At 51.3% G+C, this 12,859-nt stretch overlaps 1 protein-coding gene across 2 annotated transcripts in view; it reads right to left on the bottom strand.

Annotated features, from left to right (window-relative positions):
* Positions 1-12,859, bottom strand: part of MYO1C (myosin IC) — an 85,408-nt gene that overhangs the window by 30,880 nt on the left and 41,669 nt on the right. The window contains exons 1-3 of one of the 2 annotated variants that reach the window (XM_078612013.1): positions 6,782-6,953; positions 834-977; positions 105-220 (exon numbers count right to left, since the gene is read on the bottom strand). In XM_078612013.1, the coding sequence (XP_078468139.1) occupies positions 105-220; positions 834-977; positions 6,782-6,895 (374 nt within the window). In that variant the 5' untranslated portion in view covers positions 6,896-6,953. Of the gene's footprint in view, positions 1-104; positions 221-833; positions 978-6,781; positions 6,954-12,859 lie in introns of those variants that run through there. The other variant, XM_078612014.1, reaches the window with a different exon arrangement.

The raw sequence follows: 12,859 nt of genomic DNA, 5'->3' as shown, positions 1-12,859 counted from the left end.
ACGCACGGACGGTGGCAGGGGGGAGGGGCGGGGGTGGGGTGGAGGGAGTGGGGGGGGGAGGGAGTGGGGGGGAGGGAGTGGGGGGAGGGCACCGTGAGACTCACATGTGGGGGGGCACCTCGTAGAAGTTGACCCCTTTGTAGCGCTCCATCTGCTGCTTGCTGTATATCTCCAGGTCGCGGTAGGGGTTCACCGACACCAGCACCGAGCCGATGTACGTCTGCGCCGCAAAGCACAAGGACGGGCGCCGTAGGAGGTAAAGGTGCGGCCCTGCAATCTCTCGCTCGGGGCCATGCCGGCCGGCGGGCGGAATTTCTCTCCGCTGGGAGATTCTCAAATTAAGTCTCCAAGAAGCTCCCAGCAAGCGGTGGCGACAAAACGTCGGACGTTGCGCCAAAACGACGCGCGGAACAGCCCAATAACACAGCTGCATCTTCTGTTCAACTGCATACTTTGTTTTAGTTCCACGAGGCAAGCAACGCACAGTAGCAAACATCACCGAGTTCCGCGTCGATAGTTCTGAGCGTGAATTTGGGAATTAAATCAAAAGACGAGGGGGGGGGGGGGCAGTGGGGGATGCTATAGTTGGGACGAAAAATATTTCGACATTTACATATTGTTAACCCTTAATATTCATAATTATCGTGGTCTTATCAGTCATAACCGAGCGCTTTCCCATATTCCAGCTTCGAGTGGCCATTTTCCAAACAGGGTGGCCGGACGCAACCTCGAGAGGAGGTTGTCAGGGGGTCCCGTCGGTCGGACCGCCCCACGCGTCAAATCTGCAGCGGGTCCTGATTGGCCGCCGCTGCTGCCGCCGCCGCTGCACGTACGTAGATGAGGTTCTCGCGGAAGCGCTTGCGCAGGTTCTCCAGGAAGGCGGCCTCGCTGGTGTGGTTCTCCAGCAGCACGGCGTCCTGCACGCCGACGCGGTCCCGCGCCGTCAAGGCGCCCTCCATGTCGACGCCCGCCGGTCCCTGCGCGACACGGCGCCCTCGTTAGTGACAGAACCATTTCACGCAGCGTCCCACTGCCCCAGCATTCGGAGTGGCTGGGGGGTAATGTTAACGACCTCGCCTGGTATGCAGGAGGTCGTGGACACGACCCTGACCCCGACGCCTGCTGTATATATTTGGAGTTCGCATGTCTCTCTCTCTCCCCGTGGTCGCGTGGATTTTTCTCCGGGTCCGCCGGTATTTGGTATATATAAATGTACACATTTTAAGCCACTTCGTTGAGCTATCAGTCGTGGCCAGGTCGCTTTTAGTGGGCCTTACCTGATAAAATAAAGCTTTTAGTTATGTTTGCATAGCTGCATGTGCTTTGATTAAAACATTCACCACCTCTCAGATTTGCTTACGATACAGGCATTATGACCAGCACTTCATGGAATGTTTCCCGAGCATTCCCCAACCCACCAGATGCTGATCCCCCTGCCCCCACCCTGTAGCAGGGGGGATGGGGGGGGCCACGCCTGGGAGGAAATCTTTTCCGGGCGCTCAGCCCCAGACGGCTCCAGCTGACATAGAGCCCCCGATATGAACGACCAGAAAGAATGTATTTTAAAACCGCGTATTACATTTCTGCAATTGAAAAAAACGATATCCTTGAGATACAAGATAAGGAGACGACCTCATTGTTTTCCCAATCGGCGAAATCTACGTCGCTGTAAATCAACTCCCCCGGTTGGGACCGGTGGGTGGTGTGTAACAGGGATTGTCATCTGTCGGATTCTTTAGATTAAGTTTCCTAAAGCTTGGCTTCCTCCTGGACAGGCTTGAGATTTCAGGAAACTTGACCGGACCAGCTCGTAAAAAAAATGACGTCTGTTCGGACAAAATGAGATGGAAACTCTGCGGTTGTTTCCACGAGCACAGAACCTGCAGCCGAATGAACGATGCCACCCAACGTGACCGAAGACTGAAGTCCTGCAGGAAGTGAGGAGTGAAAATCAATTGTCGAGAAGGTGAACACCTCGTCCTATTAGTGTCAGCTTGTAGATGGTGAGGAAGGGGTAAAATTCAGAGATTACAGCAATTGCATCATTTTGTATTATTATGAACACTAAGCAGTAGGGGGGGGGGGGCGATGTTTGCTGCGTGTAATCCCAATCGAGTAATTTGCAGGTAGATTTTCTCAGCACTGTGATATTTGGCCAAAACGAGTTACACACATTGTACGTTGAATGTCAGCGACAGAAGGACAACTGAGAACCAGGAGGAAAACCTCGCAGAACCGGGGGAGATCATACAAAATCCACGCGCAAAGGCGTGCGAGTCGGGAATCAAACCCGGGCCCCCCCCTTCGAGCTGCGAGGCGCAGTTGTTAACCGCCGCAACGCCACCCTGCCGCACAACAGCAGCAAAAGGCTCTCGTTGCTTGGGCGTGTTCTTGGGCATACAGAGGCCCGCGAAGACAGATGAAGAAGAAGGCCGGATTGATAACAACAAGGAAGGGAGTTGGTCTGGGGACAGAAAACACGCTCCAAAAGAGCAGAGGGTGCGCGCGGGAAGACCTGGAGATCAGCGGGCGTCGTCCTGTGCCACGGAAACTTTACAACTGATTGATTGAGGGCAAAGGTTTAAAGATGCGGATAAGGGAGGTAGGGCAAAAAAAGATAACTATGATCGTTTTCCACCGGCGAACCATCACCGAACCATCAGCTGCATTCTGTGCCAGTTGAAAGGTTAAAAACCTGTTACTATATTTTGCCACTGGTAAAGGAGATGTCTCATAGTGTAAATGCTTACCCCGAGCTCTCAATACTCTGATAGTGCGCTGTTTTTGAGTTGTACGCCTTTTGGCGTCATCTGGTCCAACACCAATGGAGACTAGGCTCTAAGAAAAGCTGTCTCGGGTGTGGACCAATCAACTTCAAGGACAGTGCATATCATTATCATCATCAGAGTTGTTTCTTTTTGTTTGCATTTTGATTGCTTGTGTTGTGGTTATTGCAAACATGATGCCTTATATAAAGGTGTCAGTTTTTGTACCAGTTGAAAGGGTAAAAACCTGTTACTATATTTTGCCACTGGTAAAGGAGATGTCTCATAGTGCAAACGACGATTGTACACGAGGTGTTAATGCAGGAGAGCCTCTCCCCGAGGCCTCGCGGCGTTTTCAGGAGGTTCCTGCGATGGGGTGTACGACCAACTGCCCTTTGTAAGGAGCGTTTTGTGGCAGTCAACTCGAAGGAGAGTATAAATTAGGTACAATTGTCCCCCTCATGTCAATCTACTCCTAAACCGACAGTAAAAGACGGGCTCGGAAAATGCAGCTGGGCATTCGTCAACATCTTCAGTCAGCAGTTAGAACTTTCGCCCGATTGAAATTCCTTCAATTGCCATGTGTCAGAGAGCGCCCGGTGCCGACGAGTGGATATTATAACACGAAGCACCCCGCGCGTCAAAGCGACCGAAACGGCCCCGCAAATTCCCCTTGCGAAAAACTGGAAATGAGCGATGTTTTTGTTTCTTTTTAAATTGCATTGCACATGGAGCACAGAGCGCACGAACGACGGTGTTTCCACGAACGCTTCGCCCAACGCGGACGAAGCGCTCGACGCAGGAGAGCAACGTCTTACCATGGCCGGCGGCGGGGACGTGGGCCCAGACGGACGACGGACGAGTAAAACAAACAACAACAACAACAAAATCGCTGCACCCTTTACCTCGCCCTCCCCCCACAGCCTCATCGGCAAATCCAAGTTGTCTCAAAACACATTGTGAAGGAATACGAGAGGCACGTGATGGCTCCACAAGGGGCCTCTCCACGAGGGGGTTGTGTTGGCCTGGTGCCCCCCACCCCCTCTGTCGGTCTCTGTGGGTCTATGTGGGTGTCTATACGTCCTGGGTCGGTGTCCGTGGGTCTCTACGAGTCTAAGAAACACTCGTTCTTCGACGACGACAAGCCGGTTCCAGTTTAAGCAACTCTCAGTTCGGCTTTTCCCCGCCGTCCCGTCCCGACCCTGACCCCCCCCGCCCCCCTCTCACGCACCCCGCACCGCGACAAAGACCCCCCCCCCCCCCCGTAACCAGATTAGGCCAAAGAACCACGACTCGGATTGGCCCTACCGCCCGCCCGCCCCAAGCTAAATTTAACAACCAAGGTCGATCGAGCGACACATTCCAACGGTGCACCACGGAAATACCGGCAACGGCAAGAAGATTCACGCTCAACAACAACAACAATAAACAATAAAGCGTTTCGCTTCAACGCAAAATTCAGAGCGTCTCAGAAGCCTGCGCGAGCACCTGGAACGGTGCTGCTGCTGCCCCTGCCCGCAGCATCAACCCTTGCGGCACGTCAAAATCAGAAGACTGATTTACACTGGAGGAATCCGATGAGCTACAAGGCTCTTTTCCCACAGACGTCCGGTAAAGGGGATGATCAGAACGTGGCAACAACAAACAGTACGAAAGATTCCACGTTCATATGCCAGGTGCAAGGTTGTTCCTGGCACAATCACTGTTTAATTGAATAGGGCGTATGTATGCCCGTGTTGCAGTCTCAATGCCAGCAAAGAATAGCGTACCTCATATAATCAACTGTGAGACTTAATACAGCTTGGTCAGATTTCCATGGCGCAATCGTGGCTCTAACCATCATTGATGCTTGCAAGCTACACTTGCTTCCCCCCTTGCCAGTCCACTGCTGGATGAACACCTCCCACAGGGAATGGCGGTCGTGGTGGTTGTTGAAATATACTTCACCAAGGTGGTCAAGCGTGGGCTCATAAAAACTTGGGCGCTTTGGACCGGTTAAGATATAACACTTGACGCCACTGATGTTAGCCGTGGAAGGGAATTGGACTCGGCACGCAGATGCGTCACTGCTCCACCCACCGAGAGGTAAATTACTTTGCGTGCGTGCGCGTGAATGTGTATGTGTGTACATATGTGTGCGTGTGGGGAGCGGTAGCGTAGTGGTTAGCGCGCTGCGCTACGAAGCCGACGACCCGGGTTCGATTCTCGCTCACGAGTCAACACGAGTGACGGTTATCTGAACCGGTCCTGGGCCTCCCCTAGGTCGACTCAGCCTCAAATGAGCACGGAGTGCGGTGTGTAAATATTGCCGACTAAGAAGAGAAAGTCAGCTGGCCGTGGTGCTGGCCAACCACACCCTTGCGTGCCGCCCCGACCTTCATAGGTTCTCGCTAAACTGCACTTGCCGCAAGTCCGTTAAAGGCTATACGGGAGATCTTTGTCTTTGTACGTGTGTGTGTATGCATGTGTGTGTGGAGAGCGGTAGTGTAGCACGACAAACTCGGCGACCCAAGTTCGATTCCCGCTCACGGGTCAACACCATTATCTGAACCGGTCCTGGGCCTCCCCTAGGTCGACTCAGCCTCAAATGAGCACCGAGTGCGGTGTGTAAATATTGCCGTCTAGGGAGACAAAGGCGGCCCAGCATGGTGCTGGCCATCCACCCCCTTTGTGTGCCGTTCCGCCTTCATAGTTGCTCGCTAACAACACTTGCGCCGCAACAGCCTGTTGAGGCGATGCGGGAGATCTTTGTCTTTTTAAAATGCAACTGCATAAAAAAAACTCCTAAAATTGGCACGTGCCGTTAATTTGTTTTGTGTGTGTGCGTTGGCGAAAGGAGATCGCTTCCGCTCAGATGCCCTCGGAGTGACGGTGGTCTCGATGACGGAGCGGTGCCCATGACGACCGAGGCTGGTAAACATGTTTTTGTAAATGGCCATCACAGAAAGTAGATTTAAATTTTTTCACACGTGAAGAGCTCACACGTGACCCCATCACATCTACCCCTCTCTATTTAAGGAACGAAACAGGAGGATTTCTCCACAAATCTGGCTGTCGCCTGAAGCTAGTTGCAATTACTGGTGAAACGTCGTACTCAGATTGTAAATGTTGTGGCTTTGCTCTCCAACACACCGGTTAGTGCTGTACTAGTGACGAATTGGCACATGTTGTTTACGTGACAACCCATACTAGTTGGTTGTGTCAGGTGCTGGCGGGTTTAACGACACATTTATATATTTACGCAATGTAACCCAAAAAACCCCTCTATTATGGGGGTTTGCGGTATCACGGGGAAAATCAATAATAACATTAGCACGCACCACCGCTGTATCGCCAATACGCTCGAATACTGCCCCCGAGCGAGAGGAGCTCGCATGCGATGCGACAAGCCAGCGCAGTGGTGGCCTTTTTTGTCAACACGCGAGCGCTGTCGCACGTTGCAAAGCCTCCGGACTGTGTGCCAGAGGTCAGAGAGAGGCCTTGCTGCATGGCAAATATGCACGAAGTGGAGGGAAACGGGGGGGGGGTAGTAGGGAGGAAAAAAAATGTTGTCGAAAAAAAAGTATAAGATGTGCGCATGCAGCTTCTAACCCAGCAAAGAGAGACAAAGCAAAGGATTGTTTCGTTACAAATTTACAAAAGTGTTGAGAGGGGGGGGGCGGTCAATATAATTTCTATAGTACAAGAAAAATGCTTATTTATTTATTTATTACAGCTCCAAGCTTCTTATTATTTAATCGCCGACTTTACATTTCTCCCAGGTGCGATTCCCGGGTTGTACCGCGGTGTTGTTGTTCGGTACGACGTCCGACGTTTCGCCCCACGCGCCGGCGGGAGATCCGTCGAACCAACACGAGGGAGGGGGGGTGGGTCAACAACCCGAAAAGTTCATCGGAGATCATGGCAATGAGAAAAAAAGCCGACGCAGAAACATAAAACCATGGTAGTGGGAAGGTTCACATTTATCTTGCACAAAAAACTCGCAGCGTGCCCCCCCCCCGCCCGCAGCTCGGTACCTTCGCCAGGGTGCGCGAGACCCACATCTCTCCGGCTCGTGCTCCCCGTGCCAGTAATCCGTGGCGGGCAGCCGAGTGCGGTTCGGCCGTGGCACGCGCGTGCAAAAGCACCATGACAAGTTCTGAGCGACGCCCGGAATCGAGCCGACGACCGTCACCGCGATGCTCGTCCGCCGGTGCCTCCGCCGCCTCCGCCGGCACGGCGAGGGTTGTCTACCGGGGTCCCCGGGAGAAAGCTTCGGGCTTTGCTTGTGGGGGCGCGGAGGTTTCAGTTTAGGTTAGACGCTCGCTCTTGAAACGAGACGAGGAATGACGGGCAGCTGCGCACAGGCAGGCGTGCGTGGCACAGTGGTGAGGTTATTGAGTGCTGCGCGTGTGTATAAACAAGCAGCAACTGCCCCCCCCTCTCTCTCCCCACCACTCCTCCTCCCACCCTTTCCTCCGAACTAAAATATCAACGGGGCCCGATTAAACATTACCAGCTGTGGAGGGGCGCGTGAGCACCAGCGAGACGGAGGGGAAGGGGGGGAGGGTGGAGGAAAGGCGGTGCAGCAGCAGGGGGAGCGAGGCGAGATGGGAGGGAGAATAAAGGAATGGATTGTGCGGGAAATGTCTCGCGTGGAAAAGAACAGCGGTGTGATCTCCACACTCTGGCCTTGTCATAACCAACCGAGCTAACGCAAGCCAGGGCCCAGACTAATAAACATCGCCGATTTCATTTAGCTTGAAAAAAAAATGCCAGCTTTTTTTAGTTTACCACCCTTCAAATTATAAATCCTTAGTACAGTCCCTATCGGCGTCCGTCATCAGACAGAGACATTTCAATTTAAAACAACGCTCATGGAGAGTGCAGTGTGGCATCCCTATCGGTGAGAATTCGGCGTCAGAAACGGTTGAGAATTTCCTATCAATGGACCCCTTTATACACACACACTCCGTTCGGGCACAGGATTTGGAAGCCATGTTAAAGAATGATCACCACATGTTCATCAGACCAGAAGCGTCTGTTCTCAAGAGATGAACTATGCCAAGTTAAGCGAAAACCCATATTTAATGCAGTGGGCTTTTTTGTTGTTGTTGTACAGTGAATTGTGGCCTGGCTGACATCATCATAAACTGATTACACTTGAGGACTTGGATTAATCGGGGATAGCTGCCCAGATTTGAACCCAGGGGATCACAGTCACAAACGCAGTACTCTTTCATAAAACTATACGAGACCTGCCAGACACCCGGGGCCACCCCTCCATATCCCCTTTCGACAAACAATCTATTTGTAAAATCTTGACTTAAAGCTTTCGTGACTGCAGGAATTCACATAGATGGGTTATTTTCTTTTAACCTATCTACGTGACGTTACCGAAAGACCCAAAGAATATAATCTATTTGTGCGCACGTATAGATGTACATCAATCCAGCGTTGCATGAGGGCTTGCCCACGTCGTTTGGGTCATTGGGGTCATTGCAGCATGCTTCACCAAGGTGGCCCACAGTGTGGGTTTGTGAAGGCAGGGAGCACAGACGTGGAAGCACCGTAGTACAGTACAATAACGAATTTTGCCCATCCAGTCTGCTTAGCTCTCGACATCTGACGAGGTCTGGCACATTTCCGCGTTGATTTGGCCACTGGGCCTCTTTTTGTTTGGTACGGGCACTGTGAAAGAATGCAGGGGGGCTTTACAACGGCGTTACACAGCCAAGGGAACGTCCTACGAATAAATGTCATCGTCACGAGGCTCGAATCAGTGTGGAGGCAGTCACGGGGGCCCATTCCAGCGGGCACTAAAATAACACGGGCCTTTAAGATCACCGCCCGCTTGCTGGGGGCTGGCACCGCCGCGACTCGTCACGCGAACAACGGCAGCAGCGACGGGGCAGGCGAGTACGCGTGGGCCAGGGGGACACACGGGGGGGGGGGGGTAGCGGAAAGCGGCGGTAACGCAACGTTCAGCCAACGGTGCGACCTTACAGGACGCGTGAAAGAGAGAGGGGTGTGTGGGTGGGGGGGCGGACTGCGCCCACTTTGTTTGGCAGACAATGCCGTATCAAAGTGTGCCCAGCCTAGGCAAAGCCACACAGCGTTTCTTTGGCTGGGATGATGGGAAAGCGAGCGGGGCACAGATTGCCGGAAGAACCAAGAGTGCAACGACGGTTCGGATGGAGGTAAAGGGGTGGCCCTGCAATCGCTTGGCTCTCTCCTCTGCTGATGGAAGAGGCTCCACTGGAATAAACTCTAAGAGAGTACATATTCTTAGGTTTTTTCGGTAAAGTCACGTAAGTAAAAAAATTAAATTAAAATTCATAAAAGTAAAATAAAAATAAAATAAAAACGTGACTTCACCGAAAAAACCTAAGAATATGAATCCTTGCAGTCACCAAAGCTTCAAATCTCTAAGAGGGTATTTAGCCGACTCCGCCGCGTTGACCAGACGTGTTGTAAGGGGGGTGGGGAGTACTTAGCCACACTATGCCCCACCGCATGCGATCTGTTTGATCGACCGACTGTGGTGTAACCATTCAATAAGGCTGCGTGGATAGAAGTTAAGGGGGGGGGGGGGGGTAAATTCGAGAAAGTCGCCCCCGTTGTTGTAACTGCTGCGACGGAAGATGGAACTGAACCGGCGATCGCCAATTGGCAAAGCCCAGCGTGCTGCCAAACGATACCACGGCGGTGGTGGCGCCGTGGTATTAGGGGAAACCAAAACGCGTGTACTGCGGGACTGCTGCCTGCACTCGGGAGACATGGAATGAGAATGCTCATTGATTTGAGAATGTGAAGACATTTTCACGGAAATTCTTGCCCTGCTTCGGCTCCTTTTAAGGAAAAACACTTCTGGGTGAAGTCTCTCCAACCCCACACTCGCCCACTGCTTCGCCGAACAAAAAAATTGCAGGCAGTAAGTCACGGCCAGCATACTTGCACACACAAACACGTTTTTGGGAATGCGGTTTTAAAGCTACGCAAAAAATTGTATTCACGTTACCTTCTTTTTGGCTTTTGAACGACAGTAACCCCTACAGCAATTCGCTTTTTTATTTTGTGCAAATAACTAAACTGCTTTTTTGATTTCAGGTAAGACCCACTGAGCTCTATAGCTATTTTTCAGAAAGTGCCCTAGCCACAGATGATAGCTCAACGAAGTGGCTATCATGTGTACATTTATAGCAGCACAATACTCTAAACCCGTGATGTTGATTCTAAATGTGGAGGGGAAAAACTGGAAGATCAGGAGAGAAATTCACGCGACCACGGAGAGAGAGAGAGACATGCAAATTCCAAATATACAGGGCATCAAGGTCGGGATAGAACCCACGACCTCCTGCATACCAGGCGAGGGAGTTAACATCTCGCCACCGCAGGCTCGGAAGTCGGGAGGTGACGAGTTCAAATCCCTGTCGGGGAACAATTCATACCAGAGGAATGTCGAATTTCCGACCACAACTCAGGGCAGTGAACAGGAAGTGAGCACCGCCCCATGCTCAATTCAGCGGGGAACCACAGGATTTATTTTTATTTGTATGTATATATTTGGACGGATCACATATTTGTCTTCTCATCTTTCTTCACGCTCACATTATCTACGAATAAAAAAAAACATGTATATCAAACGGAAGTTCGTGACCTCTAGTTAAGTGCGCTAATTGAAACCGCTTGAATATGCAGTAAGTAAACATCACGGAGAGTGAAGAATTCCTCTTTTAGGCCGGAACAAAAACTTCAATCTCTGCGGGTTACATAACGAGTCACACTGCGCCCGCAGTGGATACAGCTACAATAATATAACTTCCCCACATCGCCAGCCTCTTGCCTCGAAGCCAACAATCGCCACGGAAACGACCCCCAAACTCATGTCATGACTAACCTCACGCCTCAAGAGCCGACGAACCCCCAGAGACACGCATGCAACAAGAGATCGGATTATAGGGAGGGAACGAGTCAAAAAATTTGGACCATTCAGGGTCAAGATTTGATAAAGTTAATCTATTCCATTTGGTTTTGCATTTCTTACGTCTCGATTGTATGCTTTTGTTTGCGAAATTAGTGGACAAATATTAAAAGCAAATTAATGCCCAAAGTCATCCCAGACCACATTAATGATTCTTAACAGTCAACGTGGGTTTTCAAGGTGCCAAGAGGCTCCGAAAAACAAACTCATCGAAGACCCTGAGAGAGTCGCGGGATAAACAATCGTAAGCCCACTTTCCCCGGCTGCTTTGCTCAACTTTTACACGCAAACGCAAAAAAAAACCTATTATATTATTAATTAGTGAATTTACTGATTTTACTATCGTTTTCAATGCCACCAAATGCATGGAGGCCTCCCTCACACCATGTCGGAAGTGGTGGGGGGGGGGGCAGGACATCGGTGCGTGTAATCACGTGGCACCGACTTCACCCGTAGCAAGGGGTGGGCGCGAGTCAGAGGTCGCAATCGGGTACCCGATACCCGTACCCTACCCGATACCCGGCTACCCGTACCCGGCCGGGTACGTGTACCCATTTGCGACCCTGGTGCGGCCGGGTACGGGTACGGGTAGTCCGTGAGTCACTGGTGAGTCACCGTTTGTCACTCATTTCCCAACGTCTTGTCTCTTCTCACAATTCAAGTTCCTAGAATCAACCCAGCCGCGCCTGCAACATGGCTTCATCCCAGAGGTCACAATCGGGTACCGGTACCCGATACCCGGCCGGGTACGGGTAGCCGGGTATCCCCTGCTGTACTTGAAACGGAATTAAGGCAAGTGCAGTGACACGCGACGTACAATTTGGTGCGGGTCAACCCAGCAACGTTTTTGCCGGTGGCAACACGTTAAAGCGAAAAATGCGGGAAGGAGACAGAACTTGTGCGGGGGGGCTGGGGGACGTGCAGATGAGATGATGTGGGCAGACCACGAGGGAGGCCGGAGACGGAGGAGATGTGGCAGAGACACGAAAAGACACGAGGAGATTGGAGGTTTTGTGAGTGGCAAATCATGTTTTTGCATCAGAACTTCATCAAAACTAAAGCTAGACTCTATGATCTTTTCCCATTTCAAGTAAATTTTCTTTAATTTTAGTTAATTTTGTTCATCCTTAAATTGATTTCTTTAGTTTATTTCCATCAGAACTTCATCAGAACTCAAGCTTGACTCGATGATGTTTTCTCATTTCAAGTTAATTTTATTTAGTTCATTTCCAGAACTGATCGATTTGCCGCTTTTGTTTTTCCTGGTCCTGATCATTAACAGGCTATTAATACTTAAGTTTCCTTCGGATGGGACATCACGAGGTTATTCAAACGTAGCGGGCGGGTAGCACTTTAGATGGATTCACAAGATTGACCAAAGGATAGAAAACAGAGTATATACTTGCACAAACAACTGCACACCTCGACTCCCAAACAAACCGTTTCCTCCAGATAACAAAGCCGGCAAGGAAGCCTGGCATTGTTTTGCCTGCCGTCAAAACTAAAATGCAGGACAAATAATCAAGTTAGTGAGGAGTGAAGCATGCGGGTAGGGGTGATGGGGTGAGGGGGTGAGGGGCGGAGGTGGTGGGGGGGTAGAGATGAGGACAGGAGGGCCGACTGCACATTTGGAACGGAGTCCGAGTCGGTGTTTCTGTACGCGCACGCCCCGCTGCTGCTGCACACACGTGCGTGCGTGTGTGTGTGCGGGACGCGGATGCCAGAAAACGAACGCAATGTTCACCGTGCCGCGTGGCTCCCGCGGCCGCTCACCGCCCGCGGAGCAGCGAGCGAGGCCGGCACTCGAACATTTGCAGGCGCGTCATTTTGCCCGACGTTCCGCTCCACGTGCTTGCTGGGGGATTTGTTATTTATCTGCTGCCGTGAATGTTGTTCAGTTCCTACACAGAAGCAGAATCAGAATCTTTTATTCATCCTGATGAAATACGACGAGCTATGAAGCTCTTTTTTCCCCCAGATGTCCAGTGGAGGGAAACGGAGTGAAACGTCTGACATCGTGCACAAGCAACACGCAGTACACGTTCCGAGAACACATCGGAGAGCTGTACAGTAGCACATCTGTGAACACCTACGCAGTAGCATGGCTGATCTGAGCACGCTGCTGTTATCA

This window comes from Lampetra planeri, chromosome 37 (genome assembly GCF_965212315.1).
Source record: "Lampetra planeri chromosome 37, kcLamPlan1.2.h2, whole genome shotgun sequence".
NCBI classification, from domain to species: Eukaryota; Metazoa; Chordata; class Hyperoartia; order Petromyzontiformes; family Petromyzontidae; genus Lampetra; species Lampetra planeri.
This window is presented reverse-complemented; position numbering and strand designations above follow the sequence as displayed.